The sequence below is a fragment of the Scylla paramamosain genome, chromosome 25 (assembly GCF_035594125.1).
Source record: "Scylla paramamosain isolate STU-SP2022 chromosome 25, ASM3559412v1, whole genome shotgun sequence".
NCBI classification, from domain to species: Eukaryota; Metazoa; Arthropoda; class Malacostraca; order Decapoda; family Portunidae; genus Scylla; species Scylla paramamosain.
Genome location: NC_087175.1, coordinates 15,975,893 through 15,996,667, shown reverse-complemented (window position 1 = coordinate 15,996,667; position 20,775 = coordinate 15,975,893). Strand labels below are relative to the sequence as shown.

The following is a 20,775-nucleotide window of genomic DNA, read 5'->3' as shown; positions in this document are numbered from 1 at the left end:
ACAGAAGCAGGAAGGGAGCTCCAGAGTTTACCAAAGAGAGGGATGAAAGGATAACTCCTGCATTAAAGAGGTGGACAGAATAGGGGTGAGAAAAAGAAGAAAGTTTTGTGCAGTGAGGCCGCGGGAGGAGGGGAGGCATGCAGTTAGCAAGATCAGAAGAGCAGTTAGCATGAAAATAGCAGTAGAATATAGGAAGAGATGGAGCATTGCGGCGATGAGAGAGAGGTCGGAGACAGTTAGAGGAGAAGAGTTGATAAGACGAAAAGCTTTTGATTCCACCCCCATATATGTGAAGTATACTCCATACATGGACGGATAAGTCAGAGTTAGCAGCTGGAAGGTGAGAAAAACAAGCGGAGAACGCCTAACTTCATAGAAGTGTTCGTATATATATATATATATATATATATATATATATATATATATATATATATATATATATATATATATATATATATATATATATATATATATATATATATATATATATATATATAATTTCCAGTATCATAGGATCAGAGTCTGTTTCTAAATTATGTTTTTATAATGTCCAAACACTACTAATCATCAAATGAATATCTCCACTCCTCAAACTTACGCTCGTTAAAGCAGGTTCGACGTCCAGCGTTATGTTGATGTTGCTCATGTAATAGTGAAACACTCGCCGAGTTAAATAGGCAGATTTTTTGTGTTCACTTAATCTTAGCATGACTGGTCCCACCTTTTGGAAGTTCTCATTTAGTTCTTTCAACGCTGCTTCGCCTTTCTTACTGAACAAACCTGCAAATAGAGAGGAGTTATGACGGGCTACAATGGTATTGTAAATGTGTTCTTGATGTGATATTTCGAAGTGTTTGTCAGTAAATACTGTATATTACTACTGATCACAATTTTGGATAAGGTAACATGATCTTTGCACTTTGTTTTTGAGAAGAGTAGTCTGGAACAAAAGGTGTTGCCAAACGTGGCTGCGATGCGTTGGATATACTCATTATAAGGTGGAAACGTGCCAGAACGGAGGACGAAAAAAAAAAAAAAAAAAAAAGCTGAGAGGCAGATGCCCTCATAGAGCCGACGACACGGACGCAAATATCGAGTGTCACAAGGCTTAAGTTAAGATACATGCACAAACGGAAGATTCGCTAAGTGACCATCCCAAAAGTCTAGCATAACCTCGAAGGCGGTAATGGTCGAATATATATATATATATATATATATATATATATATATATATATATATATATATATATATATATATATATATATATATATATATATATATATATATATATATATTGTCACGATCGCTTACTTATTTACGATCGTACGATCCCGGTTATCTTTCCAAGAAAGTGAACGTTACACTGATCCCGGAAAGTTTTAAAGGTCTGGATTTTTAAAGGCTTCGAGTGCCTACCCGACCTATCCGAAATCGCCAGAATTAGAGACGTCGCAGTGAGCGTTTTGATACCAGATAGCGCCAGAATTTTTAATTCTCGCCGGAAAATAAATACTTTTTGGGGCAAGGTTTTACAAGCTTACAAAGGTGTATCGTTGCACAGTAATGCGTCTGAATTTTAAGTCAATTAATTTCGTGATAACTGACAGCACATGACATTGTTTGAGCCTCTATTCATAATTTCAGATAATATTCTTAAAAGAGCCTATAAGTGTATCAAGGCAGGCAATCTGTAATTTTCTACTGACCTCAATGGAAGTATATTAATATATACTTGCATTTTCATGTACTAAACAACAGGCAAATCCATTTAATGTAAAGAAAATATAATTTTGTATCAGAGACTTTATTTTTGCGGTACGATCACTATCCTCGGGTACTTGGGCAGCGAGCAAACCAAAACACAGACACTCGACTACCCTGCACAATGGATACATCACCGCCACAATCATGGACTACAGCGGAATTAAGAAAATTCTTGAAAGAACGATATAGTAAAGCAAAGTAAATGCCTTTGTATCGGCAGAACTGAGAAGCTATTCTTTACACTTTACACTCCTTCCTAACGGCGCGCGGTGCTTTCTTTAACTGAAGAATCATGATCAAGATAAGTACGTCGTACGTCCGCCAGCGGTGCTGTTCTTTTTTTTATTTCACTGATTACTTTCATATACAGGACGTGTCAGTGATATCTGATATTTTTCAACATTCCCAGATAAAATGCACAAGCCGAAGTCAACATTCTTTTATTTTTACTGTTTATACTTACTTAAAAAAAAAAAAAAATCATTACCTATTTTTAGTTTTATCTTATAATTCAATTAACAAAGCCTTATCATACACCAGTAAGTATGAATATTAATATTAAGGGTTATGTTTTTAATTTTAGATACACTTGTGCAGCAATTCATGCTGTACTTTTCCTGCACATCGATTTCAAATTTAGCTAAGTCACCCCTTTGCCCCACGAAATCGGAGACAATTAAAAATGCTGGCGCTGATAGGTATCTACCAGCCTCACTGCGACGTCTCTAATTATCTCTCACTCTACCTTTACCTTGACTCAGCACACCTGGGATCACCTTTAATACCAGATTAATGTTGGTGGAGTAGAAAACACGATTATTCTATGTTACAAGCACATATGTTAATACAAATAATAATTCACAAACAACATGAGGTAGTACACGTTACTACATGACGTTCTCGTCACTTCACACAACACCGGAACCCGTTTACACCTCCACCAGTCACAGAAATATTCCCCTCAACCGCAGGAATTTACTCAGACGCCATTACCGCGTCCCCAGACAATAATTCCCGTATTTCACCTCCTCAGGCCTCACAGGAGATTACCATCATCACCAAAGATTACCCATAACACCATAACATCATCCCCAAAATCACCAATACACCACAACACCAGCTTCCAAGGCCAACACCACAACCTCCACTCACAAAATGGCTGCCAGTTTGACCTATGACCCCTTCGAACAGCGTTATCGGCACAACTCAACAACCGAATTTCAGCGGACAAGAGCTCTTGGTACCACAAAAGACTCACTAACCTGATCCTGGATATCAAGGTTATACCGCTACACCACTAATACCTCCACAAACTCACTCCATCACCAATCCACACCAAGATTCTTCCCTGAGAAACGCCTTCCCTCCGATATACCTCACGACCTAAGGCGCTCTGCCTTCCCCTCCTTAGAATGTGTTGTTGCCCCCTCAAGCTCCCCTCGTTTTCAACATATTTCCACCTCAATTATACTTCCTCCCTTATACATACAAAGATATAGAGAACTTAAATTATCAAGATATGATATAAAATGGGTAAATAAGCCTTACACTACTTATAACCAATAATAAAGATAATGCCCGAATGACAGGTAACCGGAACATGGGGGACACTAAGAAAACGTGATCCCATTCAAGGTAAACTCGGGCAATAACATGACAATAAATAAATAAATAAATAAATATTATATATATATATATATATATATATATATATATATATATATATATATATATATATATATATATATATATATATATATATATATATATATATATATATATATATATATATATTTTTTTTCTCTCTCTCTCTCTCTCTCTCTCTCTCTCTCTCTCTCTCTCTCTCTCTCTCACGAAGATGTCGTTGCAGCTTCACGCTAAGGTCGCTCAGGTGCGCGGTGCTGTCCATGAGCATGGCCTGACGAGTCAGAGAAGTTATCAGCATGGGGATATTTGTTCTGAGAGAAGAAAGTATTAATCTCTTGCTGCAGTTCACACACACAGAATAGCGTGATCCAAAGGATTCAACCAGAGAAACTCGCATAGCCAGAGCAGGTCACCGTAGTGGTTGTTGACCTCATCCATCAATATCTGGAATTGGTTGTGATTTAGGCTGCGGTAGAGTTGACGACCCACCATAAATGTGACATCCACGATGTTGGCAGACTTGGCTCAAAGGGACTCTTAGCGGATGATACCCTGGACCTGTGCGTCTCCGACGGCCTCACAGTAGTGCACAATACTCCTTCCACACTAACTTGAGAGGGGATGCTCCACCTCTAGGATTTGACGTCCAGGAGACTCCACCTTCCTTATACTATGACTGGCTGGTGGGATGGCAAGAAAGCCCGCTCGCGTACACACACACACACACACACACACACACACACACACACACATGTATTTGCGAACATTTATGAAACGAGATGTAAAAAGATATTTCTTTCTATGGCATCAAGACCACTGGAAAGATATTCCCTAAAGCCTTCTACACCTGACTTGCTCCCACCTCACCTGCATTTCACTCTCTCTCTCTCTCTCTCTCTCTCTCTCTCTCTCTCTCTCTCTCTCTCTCTCTCTCTCTCTCTCTCTCTCTCTCTCTCTCTCATTACTTCTTGAGCGAATGCCCACACGGTCGCACCTTATAGTTCACCTGTTTTTTTTTTTTTTTTATGTAGGAAGGACACTGGCCAAGGGCAACAAAAATCCAATAAAAAAAAATATGCCCACTGAAATGCCAGTCCAATAAAAGGGTCAAAGCAGTGGTAAAGAATTGATGAATAAGTGTCTTGAAACCTCCTTCTTGAAGGAATTCAAGTCATAGGAAAGTGGAAATACAGAAGCAGGCAGGGAGTTCCAGAGTTTACCAGAGAAAGGGATGAATGATTGAGAATACTGATTAACTCTTGCGTTAGAGAGGTGGACAGAATAGGGGTGAGAGAAAGAAGAAAGTCTTGTGCAGCGAGGTCGAGGGAGGGGGGGAGGCATGCAGTTAGCAAGATCAGAAGAGCAGTTAGCATGAAAATAGCGGTAGAAGACAGCTATATATGCAACATTGCGGCGGTGAGAGAGAGGCTGAAGGGAGTTAGTTAGATGAGAGGAGTTGATGAGACGAAAGGCTTTTGATTCCACCCTGTCTAGAATAGCAGTATGAGTGGAACCCCCCCAGACATGTGAAGCATACTCCATACATGGACGGATGAGGCCCTTGTACAGAGTTAGCAGCAGGGGAGGTGAGAAAAACTGGCGGAGACGTCTCAGAACACCTAACTTCATAGAAGCTGTTTTAGCTAGAGATGAGATGTGAAGTTTCCAGTTCAGATTATAAGTAAAGGACACACCGAGGATGTTCAGTGTAGAAGAAGGGGACAGTTGAGTGTCATTGAAGAAGAGGGGATAGTTGTCTGAAAGGTTGTGTCGAGTTGATAGATAGAAGAATTGAGTTTTTGAGGCATTGAACAATACCAAGTTTGCTCTGCCCTAATGAGAAATTTTAGAAAGATCAGAAGTCAAGCGTTCTGTGGCTTCCCTGCGTGAAATGTTTACCTCCTGAAGGGTTGGACGTCTATGAAAAGACGTGGAAAAGTGCAGGGTGGTATCATCAGCGTAGGAGTGGATAGGACAAGAAGTTTGGTTTAGAAGATCATTAATGAATAATAAGAAGAGAGTGGATGACAGGACAGAACCCTGAGGAACACCATTGTTAATAGATTTAGGAGAAGAACAGTGACCGTCTACCACAGCAGCAATAGAACGGTGAGAAAGAAAGCTTCAGATGAAGTTACAGAGAGAAGGATAGAAACCGTAGGAGGGTAGTTTGGAAATCAAAGCTTTGTGCCAGACTCTATCAAAAGCTTTTCATATGTCCAAGGCAACAGCAAAAGTTTCACCAAAAAACTCTAAAAGAGGATGACCAAGACTCAGTAAGGAAAGCCAGATCACCAGTAGAGCGGCCTTGACGGAACCCATACTGGCGATCAGATAGAAGGTTGTGAAGTGATAGATGTTTAAGAATCTTCCTGTTGAGGATAGATTAAAAAACTTTAGATAGGCAGGAAATTAAAGCAATAGGACGGTAGTTTGAGGGATTAGAACGGTCACCCTTTCTAGGAACAGGTTGAATGTAGGCAAACTTCCAGCAAGAAGGAAAGGTAGATGTTGACAGACAAAGCTGAAAGAGTTTGACTAGGCAAGGTGCAAGCACGGAGGCACAGTTTCGGAGAACAATAGGAGGGACCCCATCAAGTCCATAAGCATTCCGAGGGTTTAGGCCAGCGAGGGCATGGAAGACATCATTGCGAAGAATTTTAATAGGTGACATGAAGTAGTCAGTAGTGTGTGTCAGTCACCAGACCATGCACAACGCTACGTGAACTTCGTAAGACCATCTTGGAAGCATTGTTTGGAGTAGAGGTTACGGGGACATAGAAAAAAAATAGACTAAGAAAATACTGGCAGCTTGGCCAAGACCCCCTATCGTCGATGCAGGAGCGGTTTGCGCATGCGCAGTAGCGGCAGCGTTCCCGTCTCCATGGCAACACACCTGTGGGTGCCAACTGACCTGTTTTTTCAAGATTATCTGAATAACTCGTACATCGACTACCATGGCTGGTAAATCTATTTACGACCTCAAGAAGTTACAAAAACACCAGTTTAATAATATAACAAAGGCTGAACTCATCGATGCCATCTTATCAGCAGGCAATGATGATGCAACACTCATGGAGAGACAGGACCAGAAACTGAACAGGATCTTGGAAGAACTCACTGATTTACGCAGCAAGATGACGGAAGCTGAAAACGAGACCAAGACTAAAATTAAGGAATTGAATGATATAGTTGAGAAGCAGTCGGCTATAATAATGCAACACCAGTTATTTATGGAGCAAGTGGACCGACAGAAGCGGGAAACAAATTTGGTAATGTTTGGAGTACCGGACGAACAGGTGTGACTTGATGGAGCTAGGACAGAAGATGACAAGATACAGAAGGTGATGAATGCTGTGTCAGCTGGCCCGGAGGTGATGGTACGGTCACACAGACGGCTAGGACAACAACAGGCAGGTAACAGGCCACGCCCCCTGCTTGTTAAGGTAGACTCCAAATATCTACGGGATAGTGTCCTGGAGAAAGCAGCCACCTTGAAGAACATGCACGAGCCATACAAGAAAATCTATGTGAAGAAAGACTCTCACCCGGAAGTGCGAAGAGAATGGAAAAGATTAAAGGACGTAGAAGAGGAAGAGAAGAGGAAGCCGACAAACGAAAGTTGTAACATCCGGCTCGACTACAGGGAGAGAGTGTTGTACAGGGATGGTGTGGAGATCGACAGGTGGCGGCCACATCCTTTTTAACTCGACCACAGGAAAATATAAAAGTTATGTCATGGAATATTAACTCGATAAGGACAAAAATAGAAAAGAGTAATGTGGAGTCACTATTATGTAGATATGACATTATATGTTTGAACGAGATTAAGACGAATTTGCCTGTTTTCTTTCCAGGTTACACAGCATATGTGAGTTTTGATAAAGAGCATTATAAAAGAGGTGGAACATGTGTATTGATACGTAATCATTTAAACAGTCTTGTATATGACATGGATGTGAGTACAGGTGACCAGGTATGGTTTAAGTTAAAGTGTGTACCTGGTGTGCTGTTCGGAGCTTGTTATGTACCTCCTTCTGACTCAGTTTATTTCAGTTATACACAATTAAGTAATATTCAAGAAAAAGTGAAGTGCAATGAATGTAATAATGGATGCTTTATAATCGGTGATCTTAATTGTCGTCTGGGAGTATCGGTAAATGACCTTCCTGCAGCCTTGGGCTATCACCAGTACTCATACCCAAACCTACCTGACCCTGTGACCACACCAAATGATAATGCTGCAGCTATGTTGGGTATATGTGTAGACGAGCAGTTGTTGGTTGTTAATAATATGAAAACAAGTGATGCACACTTCACGAGTAAGAAGACGTTTAAGAGAGGAGGGGAGTGGATATCAGAGTTAGATACTTGCATCATATCGGAGAACTTGGTTAAGTATGTAAAGCATTTTGAGGTAATAGATGGTGAAAATTTGCCATCTGATCACGCACCAGTAGTCATGTCATTACAACCTCCCTCCCCTTGTCTGGATAGCGTGGCAGCCCGGGCAGGTGACCTGGGTAAACACGGAGCCGAATGTAATCACCTACTGACTGCTAGGCAGTCACTTGTAAAGCCACCTTTAATGTCTAACAATATCAATCAAACTTTATTTATGTCAAATATTACCGAAGTTGACTTAGAAATGCAGATACGCGATGATGTCAATGTAACTGCATCGAATCTGTCAGAAGTACTGTACAGGTGTGCGCGTGATAGTAGTGGGCATGACCACCGTGAGGAGAGAGTGGTGCAGGCTGGACACGGCAGTGACAGGTGGCACACAATGATACAGGAAAATGATGATGCCAAACTATGGAGTGCTATTAATTGGCGAGGTGAACTGACGGACATTGCTTTTAATGAAAACACTAAGCCAAGTGACGACACATTTAAAACGTATTTTGAAGATATATTTAATCCTCCAAACACTGTATACCCTGACCTGAACGATCTACACTCACAAATTACTATTCCTGTATTAGATGAACCTATTACGACTAACGAGGTAGACACCCAAATAAAGCGATTAAGGTCTAATAAAGCTAGTGGCCCTGATGGCATACCTCCTGTTTTGTTTAAATGGTTGCCTGCATCCTGGATATTGTTCATTGCCACATTATTCAACTCAGTATTCATGAGTGGTTCATACCCTGACAGTTGGATTAATGCTAAGATGTTTGTGATATTCAAACGTGGTTCAAAGCTACTACCAAGTAATTATAGACCTATTAATGTAATCAACAGCGTGGCTAAACTGTATGATATGGTGTTGTGTGCACGACTCACCCAGTGGTTTGCACCACACCGAGAACAGGCAGGCAGCCAGGCGGGCCGAGGATGTACTGAACATTTACTAACACTTAGATGATGGATGTTGCCAGAAGAAAGAAATTTAAATTATTTATAACGTTTGTCGATTTTAGACGAGCCTATGATTGTGTCCCTAGGATTGATTTATTTACATGTCTGAAGCAAATGGGATGTGGTGTGATAATGCTGTTAGCGTTAGCTGGTATGTACAAGTATACTAACAGTATTATAGGAACTGCATTAATTGCCACTAGTGTGGGTGTGCGGCAGGGTTCCCCTACATCCTGTGTGCTTTTTAGTATATATGTCAATGTAATGATTCAAATGATCAAACAAAGATGTTCTTTAGACGGCTTTCTGTCATGGTTGCACATATTAGTGATGATGGACGACACTATATTATTGTCAACAACTAGAGAAGGAATGATAAGGAAAATAGAGATTCTACATGATTTTTGTAGCTCACACGGTATGGTGGTTAATAATGACAAAACAAAATTTATGGTGGTAAATGGTAATACTGAAGATAAAGAAATTATATTGTGTCAGGATATGCGAGTAAGTTACTGTACTAGCTATATATATTTAGGTAGTCCCTTCACTGATGACGGATTAGCCTCAACAGCTGTAAAGCTTCATGCAAACAAAAAGATGTGTCATGTTTTAAAATTTATATCTTTTATCAATAGAAATAATGATGTACCATTTTATATTAAGAGAAAAGTTTTTGATGCTTGTGTTACTACTTCGGTGCTATATGGATGCGAATCGTGGCTCAGCTGTGACTTAAAACCTATAGAGAAACTATACAAATGGTGCATAAAGGAATTATTAGGTGTGAGAATAACTACTAATAATGACATTTGCATGGTGGAATTAGGTTTACCCTCACTTAAAGCGCTTGTTAAGGAAAAACAAAGGAAATATTTTCATAAAGTGTGGACAGAAAGAAACGATATAGTTGATGACCCGTTGATGCACGTACTGAGGTTAGTGTTAAATTACAACGATCAAGTGTCTAGGTATATCACAGATATGACTATAAATGATTTTAACGATGTGGAAGATGCCAAGCACAGAATGAGACTTAATATTAGGAATTCGTTGTCAAATAGGTTGACCTTTTATAAACAAATTAACCCGAATCTAATAGTACATGATATATACACAAGAAGTACTAGAGTGAACGAGATAGAGCGTGTGTCATGGACAAGACTTCGTCTCAGTGCTCATTCCCTGGCGGTAGAAACAGGTCGCTGGAATCGTCAGGGACGTGGTCGCCTTCCCATGGAGGAGAGGCTGTGTCCCTGCGGCCTCGTGCAGACCGAGACACATGTCATCGAGACTTGTCCCTTGTCTTTGACCCTTAGATTAACATATAATGTCACAACTGTTCATCAATTGTTGGTAGACAGAACTGATTATGATAATGTGCGTTTTATAGTGCATAAATTATTAGCGTTGTTTAAGTGATAAAGTTATGTATGCATCTCCAAGTCTTAAGATGTTACCCCCGTAGTGTGATGTTTGCTGGATTCCTGCCCCATCTTTAACGATTATTTTATGTGTTTTACTTATTTTTACTATTGCATTTGTGTTTTAAATGTGTTATTAAAGTTTTAATGTATATCATTCGCATAGTGCTATTAAGAGAAGTTACTGTATTTTGGACCAGAACTGTATGTATTTTAAATTGTATAATTTATTTATTTATTTATTTATTTTTTTTTCCTGTGGTCAATAAACTATCTGAATCTGAAAATCTAATGTGTGTGTGTGTGTGTGTGTGTGTGTGTGTGTGTGTGTGTGTGTGTGTGTGTGTGTGTTGTGTGTGTGTGTGTGTGTTGTAATTTCTTCTTTTCTAAAATTATCCAGAACATATATGTTATATAAATACGTTTTTTTCCAATGATATTTTTGTCATGAAAGGAGAGAGAGAGAGAGAGAGAGAGAGAGAGAGAGAGAGAGAGAGAGAGAGAGAGAGAGAGAGAGAGAGAGAGAGAGAAAGAGAGAGAGAGAGAGAGAGAGAGAGCGAGAGAGAGAGCGAGAGAGAGAGTTGTTGTTTGATTAATTTATTGTGCACGGAAACGCACCAGTCTACAGAAATACACCATACAAATACTCATGACAATATAAACTAATAATTAAGATAATCATATCATGAAGACAAGCAAGTTATGGTGAGAGAGTTACAGAATATAAGTATCAGAGGTGATGACAACAAACATAAATGAATTAACATGAGAGTAAAGCTGAGCGTTTATAAGTTTAAAATAGTCACTACAACTGGTGATTTCTGAACTTCAAATGGCAAGGGGGACAGTTAGCGAGCGAAAAATTATGTTGAGCTGACATCCGCAAGACTGGGTGGCGGACAATGACGAGGTCCAGGTGGTCGTCCTGCAGCAGGTCTAACACAAGTCTAGGAGGGGCTGCCTGCGTGGAAACAGGTCTTTCACAGCAGGATAGTGCAAGCAGTAGTGTTGCAGGTTAATGGAGTTAGGAGAGCAGCACAGGGAACAGGTGTAGTGAGGCTCGTCTGCCAAGCCCGCAACCTGCCACAGAGATTGGTAGCCAAGTCTCAGCCGCGCTGATAACACATGGTGTTTTCGAACCCACAGGCCCTGACGGCGATACTTGAAGCGATGGTGACGAAATGCATCATATTGATGAATGGTGACGCTGGCCGTCCGCTGGTCATCCGTCCTGATGCTGGTCGAGAGTAGAGAGGCTGCTCGGATCCTGCTGGACCTGAGGCACTGGAGGGAGGGGCTGGGGCCACCGTGAGGGCCAGGCAGTCCACATGCAACTTTGGTCAGGCAATCCATGGCTTCACCATAAGATGGTGATACATGTGAGGGGATCCAGACAAACTTAATATTCAGTGACCGGTTATAAGGCAAAGCGAGAGAACCCCACCTCACTTGCCTCTCTCTCTCTCTCTCTCTCTCTCTCTCTCTCTCTCTCATCTGGAGAGAGAGAGAGAGAGAGAGAGAGAGAGAGAGAGAGAGAGAGAGAGAGAGAGAGAGAGAGAGAGAGAGAGAGAGAGAGAGCCGGAAGACAGACAAGAGGTGGAAGGGATGTAAATGGTCACACCTATTTCTTCTGGGAATTGTTTTGATGATAAGGGTCACTAGAGTATCCAACTGAGGCGGCGTCACACGGCAAATTTCTCCCAACATCCTGCCCACTTTTGCTGGTGAGACCGGCGACCCAGCAAGTTTGGCGTCACACACCGTTGTGTTGACGACTTGTCATTCCAACAACAAATCCCAAGCCAGCAACTCTTCGTTTTATTTTGCTTAATTATTTAAAAGAAAATAATGATTTTCGATTTGATGGTGGAACAAGGACGCTGTAATAAATCTTTGGCTCCACTTGGGAATTCATATAGGATGTGCAGCGGTGTCTCCAAAAGCCGCGGCCGCGGCCGCACCCTGCTGGCCATGGTCAGTCACTCCGGGACAGAGGTAGCAACATTGTTTATCTCGCCAGCTGCAGTTGTCAAATAAGCGCAAATCTTTCGCGCCACTTGTTAACTCGCACTGCGACTTTGTCTCAACAGGCCGCGCCCTGCTGGCCATGGTCAGGTCGCTCCGGAGTTAAGATGGCAACAGCCAACGCTCCGAGTACCAGTTAATAGTCTGTAGTGAATGTAACATGTACCAAATAATAAGTAATAAAGGAAAACAAATATATAGTATATATCTACTATGGCTCAATTATTTTGTGCCAAGCTTTCACACTCCAGCTAAACTCCAGCAAATACTCCCAACAAGTCCAGCACCAAAGCCATTTTCCCGACAGCAGGATGTGAGCTGCATAATGTCATATGCTGCTCAGTTTGCCCAGCCGGCAGAAAAAAAAAAACGTGCTGGTAGAAATTTGCCTAGTATGACGCCGTCTTGACGTTTTTAACGTCAGCGATTACCTCTTCTCTCTCTCTCTCTCTCTCTCTCTCTCTCTCTCTCTCTCTCTCTCTCTCTCTCTCTAACTGAGCGGTCAGGAAAATAAAGGGAAGTACTTCACGGCAATGAATTTGAAGAGCAGCAAAATCATGCACAGGTTCTTTCTATATAATTACAGTATCTACGGCATATGGTTCAATATCTCCATCTGGAGAGAGAGAGAGAGAGAGAGAGAGAGAGAGAGAGAGAGAGAGAGAGAGAGAGAGAGAGAGAGAGATTCAGGTAAGGTGGACTCCTCCTACTTCTCTAGAGAGAGAGAGAGAGAGAGAGATTCAGGTAAGGTGGACTCCTCCTACTTCTCTCTCTCTCTCTCTCTCTCTCTCTCTCTCTCTCTCTCTCTCTCTCTCTCTCTCTCTCTCTCTCTCTCTCTCTTTCTCGTTTCATATAAAAACCATATCATTCGGAAAAAAAATATTTTTTTAATATATATTGTTACACGCACGGATAGAAGTTGGTTGGCTAGGGGTGTGTTGTAACCTTTCTTGTAGCATAAGGCAGTGAAACGAGTATGAAATTAAACTTACAATCATTATTAAACTAAATATCCACTATCTGAAGTGGGCATAGCGCGTGCAACTTATCTAGGACACAGTGATCCCGCTTCGGTTCAACTATATACAGTTAACATAACACATACAAGCTAGTGAGTAATAAAGGAAACCAAAGGTAACGAAACATATACAAGTTAATAAACAACAAACTGAATGTAACATGTACCAAATAATAAGTAATAAAGGAAAACAAATATATACCCAAAATACAACACAAATATAAGTAGCTCAGGCATGTATGTAATGAAGAATGTGAGTGTATGTTTGTGTCTTCGTGTTTGTGATCGTGTTCGTCACGTCTTATTCTAACTCACAACGAGGTTACTGAATCCACACAGCAGGAAGGAGGGTGTGTCCAACTGCGAGAAGCGAGTGAGACTGCAGAGGCAGAGGTGGAAGTCAGTCGTCAGCTCAGTTAGCTCGATCGAGACATGTTTCCAAAGCTTCATCTTTATGATACCGCCACAGTGTGGTCGAGACGGTATTCGAAGCCAATGGTTAGTTGCAGAGACTGTTGGTGGGTACGAGGGTCGTAATATATATATATATATATAATTATATATATATATATATATATATATATATATATATATATATATATATATATATATATATATATATATATATATATATATATATATATATATATATATATATATATATATATTCCGTCTTGTAGAAGGACGTGTATGGACAACGCTGGTGTTGAGTTTTATTCTTGCAACGTTTCAATGTTTGACTGATGGCATTTTCAAACGAACTGGAAAGGTGGAGAATAAATTCTTAAGCGGGTGGTATTAAAATGATAAAATCCAGTGACGAACCTGGTCAGTAGAGGTCATGCATTCATCCGATGCATACAGTCATGATGACCAGTCAAAGGTACTGTGATCAAAGAGTGGTAGTAGTGTAGGCTACACCGCTGGCCTGTCTTGTAAATATTCCATCGTGTAGAAGGACGTATATGGATAACACAGGTTTAGAGTTAGATCAACTCTGGCGGAGTGAGGTAAGCGGGTGGTATTTTTAATATCATCTGCTTAAGTGTGTATGTGTGTATGTGTGTGTGTGCTTTCCTGTCATCTCACCAGCCAATCACAGTATACAAAAGGTGGAGTCTCCTCAATGTTAAACAACAGACACGGAGCATCCCCCTCAGTTTAGCGTGGAAGCAGTATAGCAGCGGAGTTCTTCTTCACCCACTGAAGCACGGTGTCGGAGATGTCTTGTCCTGTAGCGGTGCTGTGCAGTGGGACAAGCTCGGGGAATTCCTTACACCTGGAGGTAGGTCTTTGGCTAACCCACAAATGAAAGATGCACAGTTGGGCACTGTTCATGTCGTTGTGACAAGCGTCAGGCAGTGGGTTTTCAGTGAGTCGTGCACGCTGTCGACATCTCGAAGTGACTATGAACGATGCAGGACGAAAGGGTCTAACATTCAAATGGAGAACGCTGCTCTGGACAGATACAGATGAAGTTCACTACGGCGACCAAACACTCTATATGAAGTCCCTACATGATAATGGCTTCACCCAGCGAGCTGGCGGAGGAGGAGGCAGTAGGCACCTGCCGAAACGATAATTACTCGCAGTGAGGTCTAAAGCACTGGATCAGGGGGTGCTGCGAACTTATCATTAAACCCAGCTGTAACCTCACTGAATGTTTCCCTTTGTATCTCACAACACAAGGGGGCAGTCACAGCCTGCCTTCTAAAGACAACTCTCTTCTTCCACACAAAACTACAAGGACCTAATAACACACACACACACACACACACATTTCACTCAATATTTAAAAATTCATGGCGACTCCTACACCAGCCTCTGAGTCCCCATCTGGGGAGAGGACCACAAATGTCCCCAGGTCGGACTGCCCTTCTGACGACGACCCTAAGTGTCTTGACATCCCCCTCAACTTTTTCTTCATTAACTTGCATTAACTGCAACATTCGTGGTCTAAGACCTAATTTTCAATCTGTAGAACACCAACTCTCCTCTTCTAAACCTCATCTTCTTTTCCTCACTGAAACTCAGGTGTCTAAGGCAATTGACAGTAGCCCCTTTTCTGTTCCCTCCTACTTTCTCTATCCTCATTTTCGATCCAAAGCTGGATGTTGCGTTTATGTGCGCAACGATTTAACCTGCTCTTGTGCCCACGCTCTCAAATCTTCCGAGTTTTCCACCATCTGGCTACGACTACAGAGTCACTCTGAAAATAAACTTATCTGTGCTGTATATCTCTCACCTAACTCCTCTTTGACTACTTAACTTCCAAAGTGGAGCACATTCTGACTCTCTTTCCTTTTGCAGACATCTCCATTCTTGCAGACTTTAATGTTCAACACCAGCTTTGGCTTTCCTCTCCCTTCACTGACCATCCTGGTGGACTAGCCTACAACTTTGCTATCCTCCATGACCTAGAGCAATTGGTGCAGCACCCTACTCGTATTTCTGACCGTCTTGCAGATACACCCAACATTCTTGACTTTTCCTGACCTCTAGTCCTTCTGCTTATGCTATCATCCTCTCTTCTCCGTTGGGCTCTTCCAACCACAATCTCATATCTGTATCTTGTCCTATCGCTCCAATCCCTCCTCAGGATCCCCCTAAGAGAATATGACTCTGACACTTTGCCTCTGCTAGTTGGGGGGACCTGAGGATGTATTTTCCTGATTTTCCTTGGAAGGATTACTGCTTCTGAAGTGAGGAATGTACATTCCTCACTCTTTTTATCGACCTAAACCTTCCAAACCTTGGTTCAACACAGCTTGTTCTCGTGCTATACATGATAGAGAGGTGGCCCACAAAAGTTACTTAAGCCTTCCATCACCAGAATCTCATTTTTGCCCAGAACCGTGCCAGTTCTATTCTCCAAGTAGCCTAAAACTCCTTCATGAACAGAAAGTGTCAAAATCTTTCAAGGTCCAACTCCCCTCGTGACTTCTGGCATCTAGCCAAAAATATTTCCAATAGCTTTGCTTCTTCTTCTTTCCCTCCTTTATTTCAACCAGATGGCACCACTGCCGTCACATCTATTTCTAAAACTGAACTCTTCGCTCAAAACTTTGCTAAAAATTCTACCTTGGACGATTCTGGGCTTGTTCCTCCCTCTTTTCCACCCTCTGACAACTTCATGCTACCTATTAAAATTCTTCGTAACGATATTTTCCATGCCCCTGCTGGTCTAAACCCTCGGAAGGCTTATGAACCTGATAGGGTGGCTCCTATTGTTCTCCGAAACTGTGCCTCTGTGCTTGCACCTTGCTTTGTGAAACTCTTTCAACTCTGTCTGTCAACATCTACCTTCCCTTCTTGCTGGAAGTTTACCTACATTCAGTCTGTTCCTAAAAAGGATGACCGATCTAACCCCTCAAACTATCGTTCTATTGCTTTAACTTCCTGCCTATCTAAAGTTTTTTAATCTATCCTCAACAGGAAGATTTTTTAAACATCTTTCACTTCACAACCTCCTGTCTGTTCGCCAGTATGGGTTCCGTCAAGGGCGCTCTATTGGTGATCTTTTGGCTTTCCTTACTGAGTCTTGGTCATCCTCTTTTAGAGATTTTGGTGAAACTTTTGCTGTTGCCTTGGACATATCAAAAGCTTTTGATAGAGTCTGGCACAAAGCTTTGATTTCCAAACTACCCTCCTACAGCTTCTATCCTTCTCTCTGTAACTTCATCTCAAATTTCCTTTCTGACCGTTGTATTGCTGTTGTGGAAGACGGTCACTGTTCTTTTCCTAAATTTATTAACAGTGGTGTTTCTCAGGGTTCTGTCCTGTCACCCACTCTCTTATTATTCATCAATGACCTTCTAAACGAATCTTGTCTTCTCCACTCCTATGCTGATGATACCACCCTCCACTTTTCCACGTTTCTTCACAGACGTCCAACCCTTCAGGAAGTAAACATTTCACGCAGGAATGCCACAGAACGCCTGACTTCTGATCTTTCTAAAATTTATGATTGGGGCAGAGCAAACTAGGTATTGTTTAATGCCTCAAAAACTCAATTCCTCCATCTATCATCTCGACACGACCTTCCAGACAACTATCCCCTCTTCTTCAATGACATTCAACTGTTCCCCTCTTCTACACTGAACATCCTCGGTCTGTCCTTTACTTTTAATCTGAACTGGAAACTTTACGTCTCATCTCTAGCTAATACAGCTTCTATGAAGTTAGACGTTCTCAGACGTCTCCGCCAGTTTTTCTCATCCCCCAGCTGCTAACTATGTACATGGGGGCATATCCGTCCATGTATGGAGTATGCTTCACATGTCTGGGGTATTCCACTCATACCGCTCTTCTAGACAGGATGGAATCAAAAGCTTTTAGTGCCATCAACTCCTCTGCTCTAACTGACTCTCTCCAGACTCTTTCTTATCGCCGCAGTGTTGCATCTCTTGCTGTCTTCTACCGTTATTTTCATACTAATTGCTCTTCTGATCTTGCTAACTGCATGCATCCCCTCCTCCCGCTGCCTTGCTGCAAAAGACTTTCTTCTTTCTCTCACCCCTATTCTGTCCACCTCTCTAATGCAAAAGTTAACCAGTATTCTCTATCATCCATCCCTTTCTCTGTTAAACTCTGGAACTCCCTGCCTGCTTCTGTATTTCCACCTTCCTATGACTTGAATTCCTTCAAGAGGGAGGTTTAAGGACACTTATCCTTCAATTTTTGACTACCGCTTTTGACCCTTTTCTGGGTCTGGCATCTTAATGAACTTTTTTTTTTTTTTTTGGATTTTGTTGCACTTGGCCAGTGTCCCTCCTACAATAAAAAAAAAAAAAAAGGCTGGCGAGAGACCTCATAACTGGCGTGGGTTACCTTGATGACGTGAACAGACTGTTTTCGGAAGACCGAGGATGCTTTCTGCAGGTTGACTGACAATCTATCAATGGCGTCATTCCTCTCATCGGCAGACATCGACGCAAAGTTTGATATCTGGTGAGGTCTCCCAGTGGTGGCACATGTTGAACTCTTTCAAGAAAGCCAGTTTTGAATGTGAGGCATTGTGTTTGTCCAAACTGCTTGATGAAGTACTTCTGCTTTCACTCAAGCTTCATTCGCATGTAAACAATTAATTCAATCAAATACACTCTCAGCTGGTACTGCACATTTTATGAGCATACTTTTGTTCTTCCACATTACGATGGATTTTGCAAAGACTTATTACTAAGATCCTGAAACTATTTTGTCGTGAACTATTGAAAATATTTTAGGATGAATATGGATGAAGAACTAGATACAGCAAAGGAATGAACATGGGTCTTCAGCATCACTATTGCTTCTTATATAATATCACAAACTTGTATGTAAACTTGTATGTGACTTCCTCACTCCACTTTGCAAGCATATATGAAACTATGCAGCACACAGCACAAAACGTATGTTGCCTACACCACTGATAGTAAACCAGAGTGCATGGTGCTCCACAGGGTACTTTTTTTTTTTTTCAAAAGGAACTGGAAGTAATATAAATACATCCCATTCCTCCTGCAAATATTGATCCCTGGTACTTGTAACTCCGAAGATGATTAATAATTGTCCGGGCCATGAGCAAACATAACTAGTTCCAGATTGAAAATAGTAGTAGTGCTTGTTAACTCAGGGTTATCTGTGCGTATAAGAAGTGTAATGCAGTGTATATGTAGACACAATGTGGAGATCAAAAGAAGATGCGAAAGCCTTGCCTGGCGCTTTCAAGGGAGGCAGCAGTCAATCAGGCTCCAGTTTCCGTAGTACCACTATAAGAGTGTAGTTCTCATTAAGAGGGTTGCAAACCGCAAAGTTATTCGCTGCAGCAGTGACCCCAGGTACCTTAACTCCCGAAGATAGTCACTGACTAACAGAGCTCTTGACTTCCCAGTCCTTCGCAGGTCGAGAGTAAGAGTAGTCACCATTTACTCCGGCCTGTCCATTGTCATGTATGGAGGTGGTTAAGAGAGAGAGAGAGAGAGAGAGAGAGAGAGAGAGAGAGAGAGAGAGAGAGAGAGAGAGAGAGAGAGAGAGAGAGAGAGAGAGAGAGAGAGAGAGAGAGAGAATGTTTCACGTAGTAAAGAGTCAATGTGTTCATTATTCAAACATGAACAGTGACAACCAGAGGTTAGTTTATGAATGCTTGTCGAAACAGGCCTTAAATGTTTCAACAGTACCTGAGTGAACAACGCTTGATGAAAAATAATCACATATATTTACAACGCAATTAAAGAAAAAAAAAAGTCTGACTAAATTCGTTTAAGATTACTTGACTATTATTTTGAAGATATTTTCTTGTAATGTTTGAATGATCTAATATTCGCGAACCCTTTAACAATTGGCAATGTCAGGTCTCCTCTTTTTGTTAATCTATGTTGTATTTTTTTTCTAATTTCCTAATATGTTTTGTTTTTGTAAAAAGGTGACCAAAACTTTATGTTGTATTCTGGATGAGGACGTATGAGTGACTTATACAAGGCCAGAATTAATTTATCTTATTTGGAAGTGACTTCGATGCAATGTTTGCTTGGTTTTAGGTCTATCGACACTAAAACTTCTAGACTTTTTTTTTCCTGCATCGACACTTTTGATTGGGGGATTACCCATTTTATGATTTTCTTTCAGATTGCTATTTCCAATATACAATACGTGTGACATCTATCAAAATTGAAGTTCATAAGCCACTTTTCAGACTATTCAATGAGTGTGTCTATATCGTGTAGCAGAATTTGACGTTGGGTTAGTGAATCAGCCTTGTTACAAATATTAGTATAATCTACGAATTTTGACAATTTACTTCTGATCCCCTCGTCTGTGTCATTGATATATGTATATCATGAGGAGGATAGTTGATAAGACTGATCCTTAAGGAACAGCACTAATTACACTGATCAAGATACACCGACAAGCATTACACACTGCTTTCTGTCAACCAGTGGCCACATACTCAAAACTGGTAACATCCGAGATCGCAAGTATTTACCAGCTCGGAACTTACGAGGTGCCCACGATGAACGTTACTAGGTATATTAGAATATATATATATATATATATATATATATATATATATATATATATATATATATATATATATATATATATATATATATATATATATATATATATATATATATATATATATATATATTGTTGTTTATAAGGAAATAATGAAGATAAAAGAATAAAGAGAAAAAGGAAGAGAGAGAAGAAGCGAGTGGAAGAGTGTGGCCGCAAAGATATATTATATTATAGTATATTATTTCAACCCACTTCTTTTAATTTTACCATATTAAAACTACTACATCTACATCGTGTGTAAAAACCAAAATTTATGATGAAAAGCTGAATTGCAACTAGCTCCTTTAGTGAATTTGAACAAGCAGAAAAGGTAAATCTTATGACCGCAGATAAAGTGAGAGAGCCTGTGTGTGGTGCGTCCCATGCGTCTGGCTCCCTGTCCTGTCATCTTCCCTCCCCTTCCCCAGTCATAATATGATCTTACCCTACGCGTCGCCAATATATGGCGTGATTTCCTTTATTCAGTGGTA

General features: G+C 40.9%; 1 protein-coding gene across 7 annotated transcripts in view; it reads right to left on the bottom strand.

Annotated features, from left to right (window-relative positions):
* The window catches only part of LOC135113231 (carboxylic ester hydrolase-like), a 137,824-nt gene that overhangs the window by 5,457 nt on the left and 111,592 nt on the right, over positions 1-20,775 (bottom strand). For 6 of the 7 annotated variants that reach the window (XM_064028401.1, XM_064028402.1, XM_064028405.1 and 3 more), the window contains one exon: positions 599-780. The exons of the other annotated variant lie outside the window; for it this stretch is intronic. In XM_064028401.1, the coding sequence (XP_063884471.1) occupies positions 599-780 (182 nt within the window). The remainder of the gene's footprint in view (positions 1-598; positions 781-20,775) is intronic. 7 annotated transcript variants of the gene reach the window in all.